Raw genomic sequence first — 22,305 nt, forward strand, 5'->3', positions numbered from 1 at the left:
GGCTTTAAGTCAAAGCCTCAAGTATTTTCCAAGGACAAACCAATGCTGAAGTTAACGGCACATTTCCTTGAGTGAGAGCTACTGGCAGCAGAATCTTTTACAAAATGAACAAAAATGTGCTCCCTTGCTCTGCCGGCTGAAATACTCATCCCATGTGTTTAAGCAGATTGAAGTGAGGCAAATGATTGACGAAGCAAATAGGAACAGAATCTGGAATTCATCCACAGTTAGAGTGGCCAGATGGCACAGCAGAGGCGGCCACGGGGGATGGATGGGGATGGTTTTATCTCTTGTTAAAGCAAACTCTATCTGCTTTTCAATCCCTCAGCGAACTCGAACACACGGCCATAGCCTTGCTTTCAGGAATAACTTCATTTCCCCATTATGTTTATCAAATGAGTGAAATTAAGCTTTCAGCTAAGTATTTGCAGGGTTTGAAGTCTTTTTTCCCCAATCAACTTTTCTGTTGGCTCTGATCCAAAGGCCCTGAAACTTGAGAGGAGTCTTGACATGTGCTTCAGCAAGTTCTCTGGGAGGCGGTATGTGATGACGGGAAGTGTATAGTCTACATTCCTACTGTGTGAAAATGATTTGGGACTTGAATCCTCTTCTGAGGATACTGGAGCAGTATAAGCACTTGAAATAACATGTCTTTGGGAGTTCCCTTGGTATCATCAGTGATTTTTTCTTTTTAATTTTGCCTTTTTTTTTTTTTTTTTTTCCTCCCTCAGGTGAATGAAATTTACCACGATGAATCCCTGGGTGTTCACATAAATGTTGTGCTGGTCCGAATGATCATGTTGGGGTATGCAAAGGTAAGCAAGCCTCTGAACCAGTTCTCCACCTTCATCTTTGTAATTACAGTCCACGTGAGTCACATGAAAGGCTGTGGAAGCACAAGTCTGCTAAACAGCTGCTTCCAGAGAACTTTCCCTGCTTGGCCTGTGCTAAATGTGCTTCTGCCCTCTTTCCTGAGCCCGACCACGAGTGTCCCTTTCGTGACACAGGCACAGGACTGGCTCGCAGTCAGAACACTCATTATACATAACACTACATACATTACTACTATACATTACACTCATTATACTGTCTTCAAAAAGAAACCCTAAAGATGTGCTATTACACATGCACGGTCAGTGTTACACATTCTCTTTTCTCCTAGGAAAGAAGGCTACCGTGACTTAGAGGGATAGGGTATTAGGAAGAGAGAAGTGGGGACCTGGTAGTCCTCCAAGAAAATAAAAAGTTGTCAGAATTTCCTACCTTTAGGAACTCCTGGGTCTAACGTGTTGCTCTTTCAGTCCATTAGCTTGATTGAAAGGGGGAATCCCTCGAGAAGCTTGGAGAACGTTTGCCGCTGGGCGTATCAGCAGCAGAAGTCGGACCCCAATCACTCTGAGCACCACGATCACGCCATCTTCTTAACCAGGCAAGATTTTGGGCCTGCTGGTATGCAAGGTAATGCAGCTGACCTGGAGCAAAAGTATCTGGACTTGGTGGGGTTTGCCTATTGCCTGCCAGAAAAGAGGAACATTTGAAAATTGCATTGTTATATGATCCTGAGACAATAAGCAACACAGGCCTTCATTCAGCCAATACTTGAGGTAGTGTTCCCTTTTAAAGAAGCTTGTACACTCATCCTATCTTTCAGTTCCCCAGTCTGGCCCTGGGAAAGGTGGGTACGGACAGGCTGAGCATGTGCTCGTTACTCTCTTGTGGAGAGAAAGCACTTCCTCCCATTCATTTTACATACTTTTAAAAAGCAAGTAGACCTTGCCGTGGTAGTCCTTGCCATTTATATCTGACTGGAGCAGGTTATGTTTCTTACTTGAGAGATGTAAGTCAATAGCTATGCAGTTTCTCCAAACACGGGGCAGGGGGTGGGACAGACGGGGTGTATGCAGGCATCACTGGGAATGCTCAGTGCACTTTGCATTCAACTTCGCTTTTATTTTATTGCATCATTCACTGTAGATTTTTTTTTATAGCTGGTGTACCGGCTACTTTGATACCTGCATTAATCTTTACGATTCAGGGAACTCATGATAATGGGAAGTTTCCCCACACACACCAGCAGTTCTGCTTCCTCTCTAAATGTTCCCTGTATCCGTCCCTAGAGATTCTCGTGATAAAACCCTGGAGCTTCTCCTGCTCCTTCAGCCACACGCCCTGCTCCAGCACTGCGGCTGGTTCTGTGGCTCCATCCCTTCTGCCAACCACGAGTCTCCTCTAGTGTTGTGCCTGTCCCCTGTGCCTTTGACTCCAGTCCTGCACCATGTGCTGGCTGTTCGGCTGGAGATGTCTTAGATATCTGTGTTCAGTACTTCCCTGCTCCCTACACATTTCAGGGGACATAAGGGTCTGAGTTCTCCTTCAGGTCTGGGCTGGCGTGGCTGGAGTGAAACTGGTCAGGATGAGCTGCTGGGCAGAATTCCCTCTCTTCTGAAAGATTTGAACTTTTACTGAGGAAAAGACAAGTGATATGCACCCGGCAATATGTAGGTGAAGGTACTAATATGAGCACAGGCAAGAAAACCCCAGCCTGTAGCTCCACCTTGTATGTTTTTGGTGATAAATGTGTAAGTGCCTGAAGTAACACACGTGCCTGGGGAACCAGTCTCTGTCAGAGCCATTTACTCTGTTGGACAGCAGTTGCAAAGACAGAGAAAAAATTAACAAAGGAGAAGAATCCTAGGTTCTTCTCAGGTAGTAAATTTATTGGGGTGTCTTGTTTAAAATCAGTGCAATGGGTAAATGACTCAGAGGTGATTTCTTTCAATAGGATATGCTCCTGTCACTGGCATGTGTCACCCCGTCCGAAGCTGTACTCTCAACCATGAAGATGGGTTTTCATCGGCTTTTGTTGTTGCTCATGAAACTGGTCACGTGTAAGTCTAACTTTTAAAATTAGATTACCAACAAAATATGCTGCTGCATCTCCTGCTTGCTTCAAGTGGTTTCATTTTAATGGCTATATGAATGCTATCTCTTCATTTTATTTTCATCCCCTTGGAATGCACCAGTGGTTTAAGCAATGAAGAGATAAGTAGGGGAAGAAGGGAAGGGGAAGAGAGAGGGGGAACTTGTTTTCTGTAGGGTGAAGGTGAGGAAAAGGTCAGTAAAACACCTGGAAGGCCCACACAGTAGCGACAGTAGCTTGTCAAGTTTCCTTAACTTCCTTCTTCTTGACTGAAAGCACTGATTTGTTAGATTGGGCACTTGTTCAAGAATGATAAAACGTTAGGTTAGGAGTAACTGATTAAGCAAAGATCTCAGCTGTCTGGATGAATTGTCAAGCACTGAGGATCTGATTTTTGTCTTCCTTGAGTAGTGCAGGCTACTCGTTCAGCTCACTGAGTTTTTTTGCCAGTGTCAAAGTAATACAGGAGAAATTTAGCCAAACTGGAGATGACCAAGTCACTTGCATAGTAAGCTGTACCAGGTGCGTGCTTGGAGATGTAACATGCTAACCACGGTAGCTCTGTGGAGATGCAGCGTAACTGTGTTATCTCTGTGTTTAAATAGGTGCTTTGGAGGAATGAGTATACAAACAGGAACAATTCAGTGTCTGAGTGAACTGCTCCCTAATGAGCAAAATTGTTGTTTTCCTTTATCCGAAGCATAGGGAGTCATCATCATCTAGTTAGTTCATTCCTGGTATGAACAAATAAAACAAAGTCTAAATGAAAGAGCATTCCGGGAGTCCTTATGTTTTGGCATCAAAGATCAGTTTGAAATGCAGGCAATACCTGTAGAACACACAGAACAATTTCATTTTGCATGATTACACATGGTGAGAAACTGTTTTCTTTACAGCTGTTTTACCAGTGGAAGAGCAGAAGCTGCCTGGGCTCTGATACCGGTTCTTTGTTACAGGCTGGGGATGGAGCACGATGGGCAAGGGAACAGATGCGGGGATGAGACGGCAATGGGGAGCGTTATGGCTCCCTTGGTGCAGGCTGCCTTCCATCGCTACCACTGGTCCAGGTGCAGCGGCCAAGAACTCAAAAGATACATACAGTAAGGACCTGTCAGCACTCGGCAGTAGTTGTTTTACTCAAGGAAACAGAAGCAAAGTGCAAATTGCACGTTTTGCAAAGGCCAGGAAGGCCTGGAGATGCCTCTCCAGAGTCCCCAGCACACGCAGGGGTTTTGCTGTAGGATCTTCCCCTCCAGTGCTCAGTCATGTCACACCAGGCAATATTCCTGCAGAAGGGACTCTCTGGGATTTGGGGAGCAATAACTATATGTAGAGGATAGAAAACAGGTTGGAGAAAAGGAGTATTGCCTTGCTAAAAAGAAGTTCTTTGATCTTGCTGATCAAATAAATAAAAATGCTTCATCTTCTCATGACTTTTTTTTCCCTGTGTATCTTTCCACAGCTCTTATGACTGTCTTCTTGACGATCCTTTCGAACATGATTGGCCCAAGCTTCCTGAACTGCCAGGCATCAATTATTCCATGGACGAACAGTGCCGCTTTGATTTTGGCGTTGGCTATAAAATGTGCACAGCGGTATGTCCAAGGCAGGCATTGCAAAGACAAACATTCATTCAGCGAGTTGGTGTCTGGCCTTATTTAAGAGCTGCAATATATGCATTTTCTCATAATTGAAGAGCAGTGGATGGAATAGTTTAAACAGATCTATAAAGGAGAGAAATTTAAGGGTAGAACCTAGTCATCTAGGCCGTTTGGTTTGATGGTCAAGTGGACAGCAGCACGCACCACATGACAAGAGTTGCGGTAGTGATCCCAAGGAAGAAGGGAAAAAACCTCATTTCCCTCCCACTTCTGGGCGTCTCCTCTTTTTCTCTTCTCACCAGCTCAGGACTAGGGGATGCAGGGAATAAACACTGCCCCTTTCTTTCTGAAGATACTGTACTTACTGGTATTCATGTGTGTGACTGGGTGGTTTGAATCCTCATCTGAAAAGTATTAATGATTTAATGTTGAGTTTCATCTCATAAATGTTCTGCATTTCAGTTCCGAACCTTTGACCCCTGCAAGCAGCTGTGGTGTAGCCATCCAGATAACCCCTATTTCTGTAAGACTAAGAAAGGACCTCCACTGGATGGGACAGAATGTGCCCCTGGAAAAGTGAGTATTGTGTTTTCTCTATGTTTGTATTGAAAAAAAACCCAACAGTTGCATTCATGTGGGCTGAAGGGTAGAGGGGAAAACAGGGAATTGCCCAGCATCCCCTGGGAGAGCCAGAGGAAGGGAAAGGAGGGAGCTGTGCTTTCCCACTGCGGTGTTTGGGGAACACCAGGGCAGACAAGGTTTGCCACAGTGCAAAGTAAATTTTGGACACTGTAACCCCTTCTCAGCCCAACTCTTCTGTGGCCTATTTGTTGTCGGTTTTTTTTATTTTCATCTGATCTGCAAAGTGTCCATAAAGTGTCATTAGGAACCCATGGTAGCAGATCATGCCGTTACTGCAGGACTGCTTCTTGGTGCTTGTGGTCCAGACATCCTGTGGCTGCTTGTGTTAGGATTAGCTCTTTATTTTTCCCTTTTAATATCCCCATTAGTGAGTGTCCTGCTGCTAAGTCTTTTTTAATTATAAAATTATACTCAGATAAATGTTTGGTTAGCAAACTCCATGTATTCTGAGATACAGGAGAGCCACTAACACCATCTGAGTATGCCCTAGCGAGCAGCAAAACACTCTGCTCAGTGACTAGCCCTCCGTTCCAGCCTGTCTGCATAAGGGTGATATTCGGCCAGTATGAGGAAAAAAAGAAAAAAAACAACTAATCCTCTGCACAAGCTTTATCCTGTGTATATTCAGAGCATTAAAATGCCTTTCAAAAGGTGGTGGCAACTCAAGACTCTAAGGATACCAAGACATAGGCAAATGAAGCAGAGAGGAGGGTGGAATGCGTTAGGTTTCCTGTATCTGCCCGTGGGAGGATTCAGGCTCAGGTTCGGCAGCGCTGACAGCTCATTCATGGAGCAGGCCACGGGCACCAAGGAGGGGGATCGGCTGCCCTCAGGCCGAGTACACAGACCCTCACCCCCTTTTGTCCCTGGAAGGTCTCTGCCTGCAGTCTGTTCTCCAGGATGTCCTTTCTCAGCCCATGACCTCACCTCTGTGTTCTTTTACTACGATTATACATTGGGTTTGGTTTTTCTGTTCTCATCTGTTTTCTTTGCCCCATCTCTCTCAGTGGTGCTATAAAGGTCACTGCATGTGGAAGAACACTAACCAGCTGAAGCAGGATGGCAACTGGGGAGCCTGGACAAAGTTTGGCTCCTGCTCACGAACCTGTGGAACTGGAGTTCGCTTTCGAACACGACAGTGCAACAATCCAATGTAGGTCTTCTGGCTAGGTGCTAGTTCCAGTCAAGTGGGAATCGTTCCGGGTGTCAATTTAAATGGCATTTACATTTTGGATGGAGTCTGCCAAAATTCACATTCTGTTGCAGCCCCATGAAACATGGCTTTTTACAGGGAGCCAGGATCATTTTTTGAAAATTCAAGAATTTCCAGAGGAAAGCCTGTGGAAAACCATGTGAAGGATTGAGCTGATGTGGAGGAGAGTGAAGAGTACATAGTGTGTGAGCTCAGCAAGCTGCAGGATAAACTTAGATAATTTCCAGTTGTAAATCAACTATTGGCAGCATATACATGCACATGTATTCCTTCTGCATTGCAGCATGTGCCTTCGGGACACGTGGGCAAGCAGGGAGGTGATACTGCAGTTGCGTATCTGTGCAGTGTAACTGCTCTGTTTCCATTTCTGTCACTTCACATCCCTTTTTTGCAAAATTGTCCCTTAAAATAGAGTGTGAAATTTCACTTAAGGCAGAAGAAAAACCCCTAGACATTCTGTCCAGAGGGTTTTAGAATCTCTCTAATGTTTTCTGTTCACAGGCCCATTAATGGAGGTGAAGATTGTGCTGGTGTCAATTTTGAGTTTCAACTTTGCAACACAGAGGAATGTCCGAAGCACTTTGAGGACTTCAGAGCGCAGCAATGTCAGCAACGTAATTCCCACTTTGAGTATCAGAACAGCAAACACCACTGGCTGCCGTACGAACACCCTGACTGTGAGTTCTGTTCTTTGCCTTTATTACAGGTCAATCCTGGCATCTCACAGAGCTGGGGGGGTCTTGTTCATCAGCCACGCAGAGACCAGAGATAACTGGGGTGTGAGTGAGGGTAGGTGGGACCAAAAAGCAGGAAAAAAGGATGGATGGCCCAGAAGGATGCATGACAGTTGTAATTTCTGCCATGCAAGACAGTTGTAATTTCCCCAGCCCTAGGCCAGCTAGCTTCCCCTGACTTTCATCCTCCTTTTACTGGTAACTGCTAACATTAACCTAACCCAGTAATTACCGTGAGTGCCAAGGACAGGTTCCTAGCTCCCTGCAAGGTGTTGCAGAGTTGCTGTGAGTTGCTGGTGTTTCTTCCTCAGGTACCTCCCGAGATACCCTTTCCGTGGATGGCTAAGGAGTTAGAGTCAGGCATTAACCAGGAAACAGGCGTTCAGCTGGTGTTTTTGAAAAAGGATAAAGAAAGAGATCGACCTCCTCTGTGCTTTTCACCTGGCTTTAGCACCATCTTTTCACAGACTCACTTTTCTGTTGGGATTTTTCTGCACCCCTGTGACTTCCTAAACTCAGTCCTGTTCCAACAGGACCAGCATGCAAGCTGCTTTCAAAACATGTGAGAACCCAGTGTTGGGAGCCTCTTAAGAAGAGAACTGATTTCTATGAGAATATCTCAAAGTGAGAGGCCCACAAAAAAAGCAAATTAGTTGGTTTTTTTTCCCCACAGCTGTCTAAGGTCCTTTCTTTCTCTAATACTCTCTTCACTCCTTCAGTGGGGTATTTTTCTGAAGCACATCTGGATTGCTGTTAATGTATGCAGTTACTTCTCTTTCCTTCCTACACAGCTAATAAGAGATGTCACCTGTACTGCCAATCCAAAGAAACCGGAGGTGTTGCTTATATGAAACAGCTGGCGCACGATGGGACTCGCTGTTCCTACAAAGATCCCTACAGCATTTGTGTTCGTGGCGAATGCGTGGTGAGTGACAGCTTCCCAAGGTCACCGCTGACTTTCAGCTGTGCTGTTCACTAACAACTCTGCTCAGAATCAATCTGAAGAACTCGGTCAACAGTGCAGAGACAGACTTTGCAGATCTTTCTAAATGAAATATTTGCAGCATCAGATTCCTCATAATTCCTTCAGATTTAAATTAAATTAGAGCAACAGCACAGATCAGCTCCATGCAAATACTCCCCTTTTCTTCAGCTGATGGTTTCATTTGCCTTTTTTGCACTTAGTTTTGTGTCTGAAAAGTATTGTGTCTATTTTTCTGTCTTGCCCATCTTTCTTAGTCTTAAAGGACAGCAAGAATCAATTCTTATTTTTTACCTGGAAGCCATTATATACCACTAGATTTGCAAGTAATTTGTGTTTAAATAAAATACATCAGCATTGGGTGGTAATTTCCTCTATGGCATTAATCTTGTGAGTGCTTCCCACCATAACTAAACCATACAGCCAGTGACAAAGCCTTCTCTTTTTTTTGTCTCTTCCTTCTGCAGAAAGTGGGTTGTGACAAAGAAATTGGCTCCAATAAGGCTGAAGATAAGTGTGGCGTCTGTGGCGGAGACAACTCTCATTGCCGAACTGTGAAGGGAACCTTCACCCGCACTCCCAAGAAGCTTGGTAGGAACAGCATTTTCATGCATCTGGATATCGTTTCTGCTGCCTCTAGTGTTCCTGTTGTACTTATGCTTTTGCAGACCGGCCAGAAATGCAACCTACTTTAAGGTAGCAAAACACAAGCTGTACGCTGATGTGCAAAACCACTTTAGTCCTTGATAAAGAAATGACATCTTTAAAACAGTGTAATATTTCTGTCCTTTGAAGGACCTGTTAGAAGAAAGCTGGATCAGTCAAGCGTATCAAGGAATACCCACCATGCAGAGCATGTTTAATTCTTTGTAAATGCTGAAGCGCAGCCAGGCAATGTTTGCGATAAGTGGGGATGCACTGAGTTTTCGCTAAACAGAAACAAACTGTTGTAACACAGACATGCAGAAGAAGTTGAGGTACTTTGCCTGACACTGAGTGTAGCATGTCTCTTTCTGTAGGAGGACTGGAGGAAACATTTTTTCCTCCCCTTAAAGATTTTCACAAGTTTTTCTTCTCAAACCTAAACTCATGAGTTTTAAATGGAAATCTGAATTTCCGTGCATATGAAATGAGCGTACGGATCCTCATGTCACATTGGTTTTGTATGATGATTTCTCACAAATTACAGCCCTTTAGTCAAATAAACAAATTAAAAATAAATTCATCTGAGTTCTGAACCAAATATGAAAATGTTTTGGCAGGAATCCTCATTTCTCATACCCTTTAAGTTGTGTGACTGACATCCAGTGGAACATGATAGCATTCAGCTAGCTCAGAACTAAGAATGACCTGGTTAAAATTTTCAGACTGAGCTCTGGGGTATTTTGCAACACATTCCCTGTCAATAATAATTTAAGAACTCTTTGGACTTCAGAAAATTCTATTTAGTCAGTTATTTGTTAGGCCAGGGCAGTATTACCTTGTACATTTTGCTGTGACTATTTTGTATTTTAAGGCTTTCCTATATTACTTTTTTTTTTTTTTCAATCTGGGGAAGCTGCTCAGGGAAATGTATCTCCTGTATGACTGGGAGCAATTATTTCAGGAATATCTGTCTGAGAGAACCAAGTGTTTCAAGACAGAGTGGAGAAGGGCTAAGGGACAGATGATGTGAATATCTGCATTAACAGTGCAGAGGCTGGGAATTGCTGCCATGAAGCAGGCTTTACTGCAGCATTAATAATTCAATGTGGACAGTGAGCAGGCAAACTGAACTTGGATAAAGAGAAGTTAATGTGTGACTGGAAATAAAACACAAAATATTCTACTGAAAATACTTATTAATTATTACAAACCAATTGGAAAAGTTTATTGATTGTAATTATCAAATTTCAGTAGAGCCTTTCTGAAAGGAATGGTTCCCTGGAGGCTGATGGATTGGACACAGAATAATGCAAGAATCGCTCAAACCTTGGGAATAATGGACTTATAACCTGAGCCTCCTGGGCAGGCCTGTGTATCTCCGGACCTGGCAGCTACTGCGCTTTCCTTAAGAAAAAGTCATCAGCAGAAAGAAGTGCTCAGCCTTCTAAGAGCATTTGATTTTTTCACTAAAAAATTGACTGTCATTTTGGGGACAGAGGGGATATTCATGTCACAGCTTTGGGTCCAGTCCAATCAGAGCTTTTTCTGATGACTCTGGTTTCTGCTGTCTATACCAGTGCTTTGCAGCTCCCAGCTCGCAGGCTGTGCACTGCCTAAGCCTGTGGTTTGGCTCACTCCCTGGGAGACTAACAGGGCACGTGAGAGGCCAGCAGAGGCCAAACAATGCTACTGACCCCACCACGTTCTGGCTCAGCATTTCTGCCTATGGGCCACAAGAACCACTGCCTCATCTTACAGGGTGACAGCGTGCAGCTGGATGTTTGCAAAGTATTTTCAGCATCTGGAAAGCATGACAGTTCAAAGTGACAGTGCTAGGAGACAGTTTAGGGAAGACTGCTGTTAATCAGCCACTTATTTGCAAATGTTTATGGAAGTGTAGAAGTGTTTATGACATGTTTATTGCTTTACAGTAACTTTGGCAATCTAGTCATTAAAAAGACTAATTGACCTCTTCCAACAGGAAAACATTTAAGCAAGAGGTGCCAAAAAGAATTCAAGTTTCTGGAAAATGAAATCTGCAAGTATCCAACTAAAAATCACCTACCTGAATTTTCACTGGTCTAACTTTCATTGACTATTAAAAGTTGCTGGATGTGTCTAATTCTGCTTTAAATGCATTTGAACACATAATATAATTTATACTTTAAACTTGTAAAGACTATCTGGCTGACAACGTAGTCAATGAAATAACAAGACTTGGCTCCCATAGCACTAATTACAGACATTCTATTTAAGGGAAGACAAGAGGAGCGTTTACATTGCCCAAAGGAGCTCGCAATATTTCCCTTTCTGAAACAAAGGAGTCTAAAAATATGCTGGGTAAGTTTCAAGCACTTGCAGAAAGACACGCATCCATGGCAACTTGAGAGTTCTTGCTGCAGTTTTCATCTCCTTGCAGACATTGACAGATAACGCCAATCAGGCAAAAGCTTTATGTTTCATATGTTCAGAAGACGGTCAATGAAAAGATTGGCAAACGCTGTTTGTGCAGTCACTCATCAGCCAAGACTGTGATTTTACATGTTCAGAGTCTTTCATTTTCTGCACTTAGATTTCCCAAGGTGCTGTAGTACGTCAGGTGCGTGAGGATCTACTGCTGCTTTGGCTAGTCCCAGAATCCCCAGGATGAAACAATTACCGAAATGCTACGTCTTGTGTTTGCAATGCACAAATACCAAAAGTCTCATCACATTTACACTGCTTCTATAGCAGAGCTGGATTGCTCAGGAAGATTGCGTAGCAGAGTACAAAATGGAGAGAAACTTACTCAACTCTTAGAAAAGGGATCTACAGAGATTTATCGTAATTAAATCTGCAGTTGTTAAAGGAACCAAAATATGGAAATACCATACACTCAGAGCGCTTACAATGCTCATGTTTAAAACTTGCCATAGAAGTACCTGTTGACAGGTGCCTAGGAGGGATTTTAGTCTTCCTAATGACGATACTTAATGTTACACTAATTACGTGTGGTTTGGACTGATAAATAATAGAAATTTAAAATATGAATCCTCTTCTTTGGGAAGAGCTTTATATTTTGAGCTGTAGAGAGTTGATTCAGCCCTTTCACTGAAGCAGTAGCAATTTAATTGATGCATTTTACTTTCACAGTTGTAAATAGCCTGAGTTAAATTCCATAAAGCCAAGCCTTTTCTGATGTGTAGCGACAATACGCTCTGCACTACGCCCACCTTTCTCCAGTCTTTGATGTCTCAAAGTAAGCAGACACATTTCAGACATAAACATCTAACATGACAGGAAGTAAACTCAAATCTAACAGCCTGGCTGATGGGGGATTCGGAAAAGACTTGTGTTTTCTGTCCTTGTGTGCCAAGGAACATAGGAAACATCTTTCTGCCTGAACTGTGAATTGACATGGCCTACAGCAGTGCAGCTAGTCAAATGACAAATAGATTTGTAACTGGTTTCTCTTCTCTTTTTTTGAAAGAGGAAAAACGCAAGGAGGTCCTATCAAACACATTACAAAACTATTTGCTCAGTTTCTTTCTGACACTGCTGCTCAGTTGAAGATGGATGCCCTCTTCTGCAAGTAGACGCTGGATCATGTAGTGCGCTCCTAACCACGGCTGTTACTTTTTCTTTTCATCTCTGCTTTCTCCATTGACTACTACACATGCCAAAGGGTACCTTAAGATGTTTGATATCCCTCCTGGTGCTCGACATGTGTTTATCCAAGAAGACGAGGCTTCTCCTCACTTTCTTGGTAAGTGTTTCTCTCCTCAGGTGTGGCTTTGAGGCATGATGAGAAGCTGGGGACAGTTGTGCAGAAGAACCTGACAAATGAGATAACCAAATCTCAGTGTTTAGGGTAAATATGTGCATTCAGAATTGCATGTTAAGGACTGAGTCCTACCGCATATGCTCAGGAAACAGATATTTACTTCTCATTTGAATTCTTCAAGATATTACACTGATCCCCATTTGCATGTTTACTAACAAAAGATTGTCATCACTCACATTTAACTGGCACTGCCAGTGCAAAAGCTATGTATTCTATTATGCAAATCACATTCACTATCTTTAATTATTCTTATTGTAAGCAACAGCTTTTTTAATAGAAAAAAGACTGGGGAACTTGTATTTTTCTCACATAGGACAGTTCATACTGTTCTCAGTCAATTCTTTACTACTTACTATTTTCTAACACTTAAGGGATTTTTAGTTCACACAAGAGGGGCATGGAAAAATCCATGGATTTTAACAGCCTTTTAATCAGCTCCTTAAGTGCTGGGACAGTGTCTGAGCTGTAAACCCTTCAGGCAGAGGTAGATTAGCTACTAAAAAGAAGTAGGAACAGAAAAGAAGAAATTGTTTCAACTGTGACAATGTCACAGGTGGAAACTTGGCTTTTGAGGTCCAAGAGCTTTGTTCTGGACCAAGCACAGCCTGATAGTAGCTTTCAGAGAAGCACGGCTTTACTTTGGCAGCAAGTGACTTTGTGAAGCTACTTATTAGGGACTGCAGAGGTCCTGCGTTTGGGTTTCTGTAATCATAGGAACTTGTAAGATTTCTGAATAGTTTTTTATAATGTTTTATGGTACATTGGGAAAAGTTGTACAACAGAAAAATTGGGAGTACATCTTTGAGATTTCTAACTTACTGGCTTCTAATTGGAGCCCAGTAATAATGCCCACACTGCATGAATTTCAAAGTGTAGTGCAGGAACACAAAACAAGGTAGCTTCCCAGCTACTTCCCAGCTGCGTCAACTCTTTACTGACAAAGATTTGATTCTGAAGATTTGATGTGAGGTCCTTGCTACTACCCATGCTTCTTGGGAACTAAGCTAATTTGGGAAACGCGCACACTGTGTAGGAAGAGGTGCTTCAGTCTATCTCTAGTTCTCTATCTATATCACACTCATGTGGATAAGGAGGTACAAAATTGAAGCAAATATGCAAATGCATCTATCACCAAACTGGAATTTGGAGGCTACATGAGATGGCCTTAGAGGGCCTTTCTCTAAGCCAGCACATCAACAGCACTTAATAGCGTGGGGGTTTTTCTGCGAAAGGCCTTCTATAATATCTCCTGTCAAGTTTCATGTAAGGCACCATGATTGCTGACGATATGATGGGAGGCAGGACTGCCACTGTTTTCAATCCTTTTAGCAATTAAGAACCAGGCTACAGGACACTATATTCTGAATGGGAAAGGGGAGGAGGCCAGATCACGATCTTTCATCGACCTGGGCGTGGAGTGGGAATACAACATAGAAGACGACATAGAAACTCTCCACACTGACGGGCCCTTGCACGATGCAGTGGTTGTGCTGGTAGGTTACATGTCAAGCAGTGGGAATATGGTGGTTTTGTCTTTTATAAAAAGTGCATGGCCAGTGTGGAGCTTACGCCAAGATAAAACACCTTTGTGTAATGCCTCTGTGCAAGATATGCGGTGATGAGACGGCCGATAGGCTGAAGCCCTTTTCTCACTAGCTGTTACCCTCTCCTAAACTGCTGCCTGTTCATGCAGCAGTAGTACGTCAGTCAGGAGCCAAATATTGCATCGTCTGACATCAGTGGGACACTTTCAGTGGACCAAAACGGTCATGGCATGTTAAACTCTTGAGACCAAGCCCATGTTAAACTCTTTAGACCAAGCCTACTCTTTAGCCAAGGAAATGAAGTGGCCCCACCATCCGTTCATCCTCAGTGATGGTGTCCTGCTTGGCCAGCTTAGAACGCTAGCCTACAAAGGTCTCTCACTTTAAATGGCTCTGTGTTGATCTTACTACTATTAGTTCTAAATGTGAAGATAAAAACCAATTTTTTCTCCCCAATTAGTTAACTAGCAGTTTCCATGTTTCCCCTAAGAGCCATGCCTTGGTTTCTTTACTTTGCAAAGGAATAAATAATAGCCCTGGTGTTGTACAGCTGTTTATGTTTGCTTATTAATAGATCATTCCTCGGGAGAATGAGACAGCGTCCAGCCTGACTTACAAATACATCATTCACGAGGATTCAGTACCAACCATCAACAGCAACAACGTCCTACAGGAAGAAATAGATACTTTTGAGTGGGCCTTGAAGAGTTGGTCGCAGTGCTCCAAACCCTGTGGTGGAGGTAAACAGCTGATGTAGCACCTGCGAGTAATGAATGACAAAGTACCAAAAGTGGAAAAGTAAAGGCAGGGGAAGTGAATGCTTTAGAAGTCTGGGGCTTCCTTTTTTAGAGGCAGCTTGTTATTTTGGGTGCCCAAGCTTAAAATACCTTAAGTGCCTGATTATTCAATCGGGTCACAGTTCAAGCCTAGAAAGAAAAAGTCCTTTTTAGGTGTCTAAACTTTGTACTTTGGAAGTACAAACTCAGACATTTATGCTACTGAGCGTTCACTTTACTTTTGGTATATACATTACTCTGACACAAAGAATGGGGAATACAAATGTCAAAGTAACTTTTAACTCTTACATATAGCAGTCAAGTGGGTGAAGTGTTCTGGCAGCAAGAACCATGATTTGTATGTACCGCAGAGGTTAGACTAAGGGGTTGTAACTGTCCCTTCTGGCCTTAAAAACCTATCACAGTGTCTTGTTATAAATGGCATCCGCAGAGTGCTGTGCAGCAATCTCGTGCCCGACAACTAAACAAATTGTGATCATGTTTAAATACTTCATAAATATCTGTCATGTAAAACCATTTAGTAGGCCATAAAACTTATATTTAAACCAAAAATTGTAACAAGGACCTGCTTTTCCTGATTTTTTCTGCAATATTTTCCAGGGTTCCAGTACACCAAATACGGGTGCCGCAGGAAAAGTGATAACAAAATGGTTCATCGCAGCTTCTGTGAAGCCAGCAAAAAGCCAAAGCCCATTCGCAGAATGTGCAATCTTCAGGAATGCACGCAGCCTCTGTGAGTATGTCTCGTGTAAAGACATAAATAAATGATTGCTGCTCCTGGTAGGTGTGGAAGTTAACCCAAGCCAAAGATGGTAGGATGCTGACAGCTTTCTAGACTGGAGTTCCTGTGTTACGGATGTTTTTTTCTACCTCTGTAAGATTGGTTACTGATCTTATTGAGAGGTTTCATCACAAAAATAATGCATACTGAGGGCTGCCTGACTTGGCAGCAGCTTGGATAATAAGTAAAAGTTGTGATGGTATCTTATTCCTTTTTACTTCCCAGCTGGGCAGCAGATGAGTGGGAATACTGCACAAAAACCTGTGGGAATTCAGGCTACCAGATCCGCACCGTGCGGTGCATTCAGCCCCTGCATGACGGTACAAACCGCTCCGTCCATTTCAAGTACTGCAGCGGAGATCGCCCCGAGAGCCGCAGGCCGTGCAACCGAGTACCGTGCCCTGCGCAGTGGAAGGCTGGACCCTGGTCTGAGGTAGGCAAGCAGCAGTCACGTGTGAGTAACGTACCTCTGCTAACAGCTCCTGCCTCCAAAGTCACATCTGTGCCTGGGCTGAAAGCTCCACACTGCACTGGACAGTTTCCCAAAACCAGATCATCTGCAGCAGATAATGCCTTCCAGCTTCATGGGCTTCTCCAGCTCTCCTCCAAAGTCGCATCTGTGCCTGGGCTGAAAGCTCCACGCTGCACTGGACAGAGTTTCCCAAAACCAGATCATCTGCAGCAGATAATGCCTTCCAGCTTCATGGGCTTCTCCAGCTCTCCAGACTTCTCCAGAAACCAGCAGAGAAAATATTCACAGTGTCAGATACACAGTCCTGCAAAACAAAGGTTGAAATTTTGCTTGCTTTCTCCAAGTTTCCACCTTTTCCCTTCCTCGCTTCTGAAGATAGCATAACATTTTTTTCCAACTTGGACTGTTTTGGAATCACAGAGTTTTTGCAAGTGTTGATATTGTTGTAATGACTTCGGAACAAACAGCTGAACCCTACAGCTGACTCAGTGAACACGGAGTTTTCTCTGTCCTTTGTATTCTCTTTACGTTACATTGTCAAAATCAGGTATTGGCTACAGAAAGAATAACTACCAAAATGCATAATATGCTTTAATAATAAATTTAACATTACAGAAAGCAAGAATTAAGGAAAATACCATCCTCCTCTGCATATTTCTCCATAACATCAGCCTTCACTGAAGTCTACTTTCAGAACAAATTGCTGGAATGTATAGCCTGACCTGAAAGTCAGCCTTGGGCTATTTTACACGTTATTAATTTTTGCACATTGCTGTGAAAGCTGAACATCCTGAATTGTCCTGTCTCTGTTTTGTAGTGTTCTGTGACATGCGGGGAGGGAACCGAAACCCGGCAGATCACATGCCGTGCTGGTGACCAGTGTGATGGAGAAAAGCCAGAATCAGTGAGGGTTTGTAAACTCGCCCCCTGTAACGGTAAGAAAACTTCTTAAAATCACTGCAGTGGAGGAGGGTAGCAATTGCTGTCTCGGTGCAGCCTGCCGAGGTAGCGCAGTGCTGGGTAGGGATGTCAGACACAGCTATCATCCTCAAGGCAACTCCAGTGAAAAATAAAAGGCCTACATTTAGGTCTAGATAAAAGCTAGACTTTGTGTGAACTTTGTGTTCATATATGTGCACAGGTTTACAAGACAAGGCAGAGCCTATGCTACAGGTAGTGTGCCCACCAAACTTGTGCTGTACCGTATTTTAAAGATATTACCTGTCAGGTGATAACCACACACCACCATTCATCTCTTGCATGCTAAAAAATACACCCTTCATTGTAGATTCTCCTGCTTTTTTCCGGCTAAAGGTGCCCTGTTGTTTAGTCCAGCACCATACTAGTGCCGTAACTCCAGGTGCTCAGTGCTGCTCGCACACCAGCGTCTCTCTTGTAAACATGCTGAAACAGGGGGTTTAGGCCTGTTAGCCTAAGCTGCATTTGCAGAAGTTTGTGCTAGAGGTGAAGGTCAATCCAAAGTAAACCCTGCTTGACCTCTAAATCCCAGGACAAGTTTTACAAGCCTGACAATTGAGGAAATGGGAAAAAAAATATAAAAATTGAACCACAGAACATTAATAAGGTTCCTAGGAATCTCATTACTTTGTTTTCATAGAATTTTTTAACAGATTTTTAAGCTTTTTATGACAATGAGTCTGTTACTCTATTAGATTTGGAGTTTGTTTTTTAAATCCCTCATGGTAGTCCTAACATCTGGTAGACAAAATAGAGTAAGAGTTCTTGGAAGGCATGGCATGTTTTCCCACAGAGTGAATCTAACTGCTTCCCACAAGTCTGGTAAAGGTGTCTGCTTTTGCTCTTGTTTGTCTTTGGCCAGTGAAAGAACTCAGAGCAGAGCACAATTCAGGGAGCAATGAAGCGTTATGAAATGGTGTATCCACTAGGTGGGAGCAAACACTATCTGTGACTCTACAACAAGATTTAAAATTCTGTTTTTTCACTGGTGATAAAAACATTTCCAAAACTGAAAGAAATAAGGGTGACCTCTTTGCAAAACTATTCAAAAAGTTTTGATCTTGTGCTTTAAGCATCACCTTAAATAATTTCTACTTTAAGCATCAGGTTTTCTTGACTAGCCAGTGTTAAATTCCTACTTTTCCAAATTAAGCAGCACACAATCTTTTTTCTCCACGTGAGAGTACTACATCTCTCTCACCGTAAGTAATCCTCAGAGCCAAGTGCCACAGACCCATAAAGCCTAGGACCCACCTGTATGGGATATAGGCAGTCAATGGCCTCATACAGGCCCTCTGCAAACTGGGAGAAGAGCCACCAACTCTTCCACCATATGCCTTGGTGGAGCTGAGTCTCTTAGTGTGGAAAAAGGAGGACACCCATAGGTTATTTCACTTCAACTTCATAGGTCTCTATGACTAGAAGGAAACAGGAGGCAGGGCTTTATCCTGCTGGCCCAAAGCCATAATCTGAGCAGCAGTCATGTTTCTGTGGCTGTGCAGATTTTACCATCAAAATTCTTTTTTTATCTGTCCCAATTTCTAAGAATGGATTTTGTGGCACCTACACAAATGGATGAGCTCCACCGAAGAGCCTGTGTAGAACAGACCTGTGAAAAGTCTTTATATGAGCTACCCTGCTTTGCAATGCATGATACTGAATGAAGAAGAAATCACACGCTGTTTTAAATTTTAGTCCCTAAATACCAGCTTTCAGCTCAAAGCACCATTTCTCAAGAGGATGCTGTCAGGAAGCAGTGTACTTGGAGTTACCACAATGCCTTTTGTAAGAGCTGTGTCATTCTAAAATCTACTGTGAAAAATTCTGGGTTTATTTAAATTATATTCTAGTAGCTTCATCTTCTCAAGATTGCCTAGGGAGCCGATACGCTTTCTTGTTTCTTCTACTCTCAGTTACCATGAAGCAAGTAACAAATTGTGAGAAGGAGAATTTTTACCGTGAACATCAGCAGAAGGATACAAGCACGCACTTACTGAATAGGAAATGGTTGACTAGGTTGTGCAGGATTAACCTAAAAAATAAAAAAAAGGGATTATGTGAGTATACAGCTCTGAGATTGTATTTACGGAACCTGCTGAAAGTAGATAAGTACAAGACCAAATCTTTGCACTTTCACTTGAGTCATAACATCTAAATGATAACAAACCAGTATCACAAAAATGAACCATGAGAGAAAAGGACCAAATAAGATGCACTGTCACTATGAAAAGGCAAAATTAATTGTTTGGTACTATCTTTTTTGGTTTGTCATTTTAGGTAATACTATTTGCTTTGACTTATATGCTGACATAAAATCACAGTGTGTTAACAAGCTGATTTTCCAGATCAGGTGTTTTTACATGGATAATGATTGTTCCTGATACAATGCAAAGATTTGTGTTTCAATATTAGCTTTTCTAGTTTAGATGAATTATAAATATAGCCCTCAAATTTCCTGTGATAGATTCCTGCTTAAAATAGTCTTATAGTGCCTTCATGGAGTACGTACATTCCCATACAAAGCTGCAGATTTAATGCTAGGTTTGTTAAGAACCAACAAACATCTATCCAAGGAAGCACATCAGGATAAGGAGCAAGGAGAATTTTTATATTATGTGCCACGGTCACATAATTTGCTGTTTATAAACAATGTCCCACAACCCCACTGATGTATGCGTGTGTAATTCTACTGAGTTCAGTGGAATTAAGCTGATTTACAGTAATCAAGAGGTTGGGCTACAGTTAATATTTTAAAACAGGAAAACTTGGTTGCCTAAGGTACTGTTGGAATGTGATGAGGCAGAATCTGTACACAGGTGAAAAAATCATAGTACAGAAAGCTAATTTAGTTTCAGAGCTTAATAACTAGTGTTACATGCCATCTGATGCTCACTAAAATGTTGACTACGTAACTGCTAACTGTGAATGGAGAACTAGATATGGAACAGATCTTCTTGACAGCTGCGGTTAACTTTTGGCTTTTCCCATTGTAACTTTGCATACCTCCATTTTAAGTAAAATCCATCAGTACCATTCCAAGCCAGCCATGATACCTTAGGAAAATTCTGCTAATGGAAATTTTTTGCTGGTCTCCCCCCAGAGTGTTTGAGTAGTTACTGGATGCACCGAGCTAGCTGTTTGTCCCCAGTGCTGGTCTGTCCTGCACAGTGTTCATGTTTGTAGGTGCCTGGTCTGATTCTTGAGTGCTTCCAAGCCTTAGCACCCAATTTAGGAGACTGAGGGGAGACACAGATACCCTACCTTTCTGCAGAGTCCCAGTCCCTGGGTTTGGCTGGAATGCAGCACTGAATGGAACGTGCGGTCTGTATTGAGGGTCCCTGGAGGTGTCGGGGAAGGTAGCGACCCCTCTCTGCCTACAGCTGCTTTGACTTTCAAATAGCAAGATGCTTTTCTGACTAGTGTTGACCCTGCTGCAAGGCTGGACCGGGTGACCTTCTGAGGGTGGTGGTGAGTTCTGTCAGGGGATGAAGCATCTCGGGTTGCACATCCAGAGTAGCAGAAGTTTATCAGTGCCCCTCTACCTGCTGTCCAGGCGTTTCAGTGCTCTTCACTAGGTTTACGACCAACAATATGTTTGTTTTGCAGATGAGCCCTGTCTGGGAGACAAATCTATCTTCTGTCAAATGGAAGTGCTCGCACGTTACTGTTCCATCCCTGGCTACAAGAAGCTGTGCTGCGAGTCCTGCAGCAAGCGCAGCAGCACCGTCCCACCACCGTTCCTTACTGAAGCTGCTGAAACTGCAGAGGAAGTGATGTTTGACCAAAGCGATCTGCCCAGGGCTTTGATGATGCCAACGCCTTCAGTGCCGCACTACTCACAGTTCCTGCCTGGGAGAAGTTCTTTGGGCAGGCTTCCTTTTGTGGAAGAGGACGCAGATACACACCTCTCCCTGTCAAACGCTAAGCTCAAAGGTGCTGAATTTCCGCAGTGGAGAGCTCCTCAGGCAAGGAAGCCTTCTAGGCTGTTTGCTTTGCTACACCAGCCACCTGCCAACAGCAGCAGTCTCAGTCCTCGTGCTGCCCTTGCTTTGGCAGCGCCCATTCCGGTGGTGCCAGCTAGTAACACCGCAGCGGGTGCTCCTTCTCCATTGAGAACCTCAAGGAAGAGCGAGAAGCACGTTGAGAAGAGAGAGCCTTCAAGGTCCTCCACTGTGGAAAGATGAACATGAATGCTTTGTGGAGGAAAGTCATTCAAAGAGGCTTTGGTTGGCTTTGGGTTTAATTTCCTTACTTCTGGACACCATGGTGCACGCTGCTTTCCACAAGCGGGACACTGCAGGTCAACTCATTTTCCTTGTAAATACAAAGAACAAGAAGTGCTGGTTCACTTTCTAGTTGCTCCCGTCCTCCTCCCTTACTGCGTTATCTGGCTAGCTTGAATGCATTGGAGGAAAGCACCAAAGAATATTCCTAACAGTGAGCAGAAGTTGCCGAGGGCATCACTCAAGCTCTAGTACAGAAAAGGGGCCCTGACCTCAGCACTCACCTCATTATTTTTGTTTTTAAACACTCCCATGTAGAAAATACCCCACTACAAGAGGTACCAAACGTTTACACTATACAAAATACTTTTGCAATGGAACAACTGAATCCATAAGACTTGTTTTGCTAATTTATCTATATAAACAGATATTATATGAGCAAATTTGCAGCTGTTGTGTAAATACTGTATATTGCAGAAAATCAGTATTATTTTTAAGAGTTTTGTGCTGTCAGACAACTGTTTACTTATGTTGCATTCTGGACAACTGCTAGGTGCCTGCCATGGAGTACTGCCTTATTTACATTCCAAGAGTTGATTTTTAAAGCAGCTTTGTCATAAAAGGAGTTCCATTTTCATATTAATTAGATCTGCTGACACTAGGAAAGGTGGTTTTTTTTAGTATCAGCAATGTGATGCTTTCTTTTGAAATAGGGGGGAAAAAAACCTGGAAATCTAAAGGTATGAATCTACTTACAGCCACCTGCCCATTACAAACAGGCTTAGAAATTGTAGCGTAATTGCAGTCACAGGTTGGAAAAATGATTTTACGTGCCTGTGAAATGAACACTGCCACCCACGGCCTACGCTGAGCGGGTGTTGCTGCAGTTGAGGAGCAGCAGTGCCGTCCCTGAAGTCTCTTTCAGCCTAAGAGGTCAGAGCAGTGTAGGG

The 22,305-nt window shown here is 43.1% G+C and overlaps 1 protein-coding gene across 1 annotated transcript in view; it reads left to right on the forward strand.

The window, feature by feature from the left end:
* ADAMTS3 (ADAM metallopeptidase with thrombospondin type 1 motif, 3) overlaps nucleotides 1-21,316 on the forward strand; it is an 89,706-nt gene extending 68,390 nt beyond the window's left edge. The window contains exons 4-20 of the mRNA XM_010081893.1: nucleotides 732-815; nucleotides 1,302-1,458; nucleotides 2,783-2,888; nucleotides 3,877-4,020; nucleotides 4,383-4,515; nucleotides 4,984-5,097; nucleotides 6,171-6,316; nucleotides 6,878-7,053; nucleotides 7,902-8,035; nucleotides 8,560-8,683; nucleotides 12,402-12,482; nucleotides 13,890-14,053; nucleotides 14,679-14,844; nucleotides 15,502-15,634; nucleotides 15,908-16,115; nucleotides 16,972-17,089; nucleotides 20,739-21,316. Coding sequence (XP_010080195.1) covers nucleotides 732-815; nucleotides 1,302-1,458; nucleotides 2,783-2,888; nucleotides 3,877-4,020; nucleotides 4,383-4,515; nucleotides 4,984-5,097; nucleotides 6,171-6,316; nucleotides 6,878-7,053; nucleotides 7,902-8,035; nucleotides 8,560-8,683; nucleotides 12,402-12,482; nucleotides 13,890-14,053; nucleotides 14,679-14,844; nucleotides 15,502-15,634; nucleotides 15,908-16,115; nucleotides 16,972-17,089; nucleotides 20,739-21,316 — 2,766 coding nt within the window. The remainder of the gene's footprint in view (nucleotides 1-731; nucleotides 816-1,301; nucleotides 1,459-2,782; nucleotides 2,889-3,876; nucleotides 4,021-4,382; nucleotides 4,516-4,983; nucleotides 5,098-6,170; nucleotides 6,317-6,877; nucleotides 7,054-7,901; nucleotides 8,036-8,559; nucleotides 8,684-12,401; nucleotides 12,483-13,889; nucleotides 14,054-14,678; nucleotides 14,845-15,501; nucleotides 15,635-15,907; nucleotides 16,116-16,971; nucleotides 17,090-20,738) is intronic.
* Nucleotides 21,317-22,305: the final 989 nt, after the last annotated feature.

This window comes from Pterocles gutturalis, unplaced genomic scaffold (assembly GCF_000699245.1).
Source record: "Pterocles gutturalis isolate BGI_N339 unplaced genomic scaffold, ASM69924v1 scaffold4359, whole genome shotgun sequence".
NCBI lineage: Eukaryota > Metazoa > Chordata > Aves > Pterocliformes > Pteroclidae > Pterocles > Pterocles gutturalis.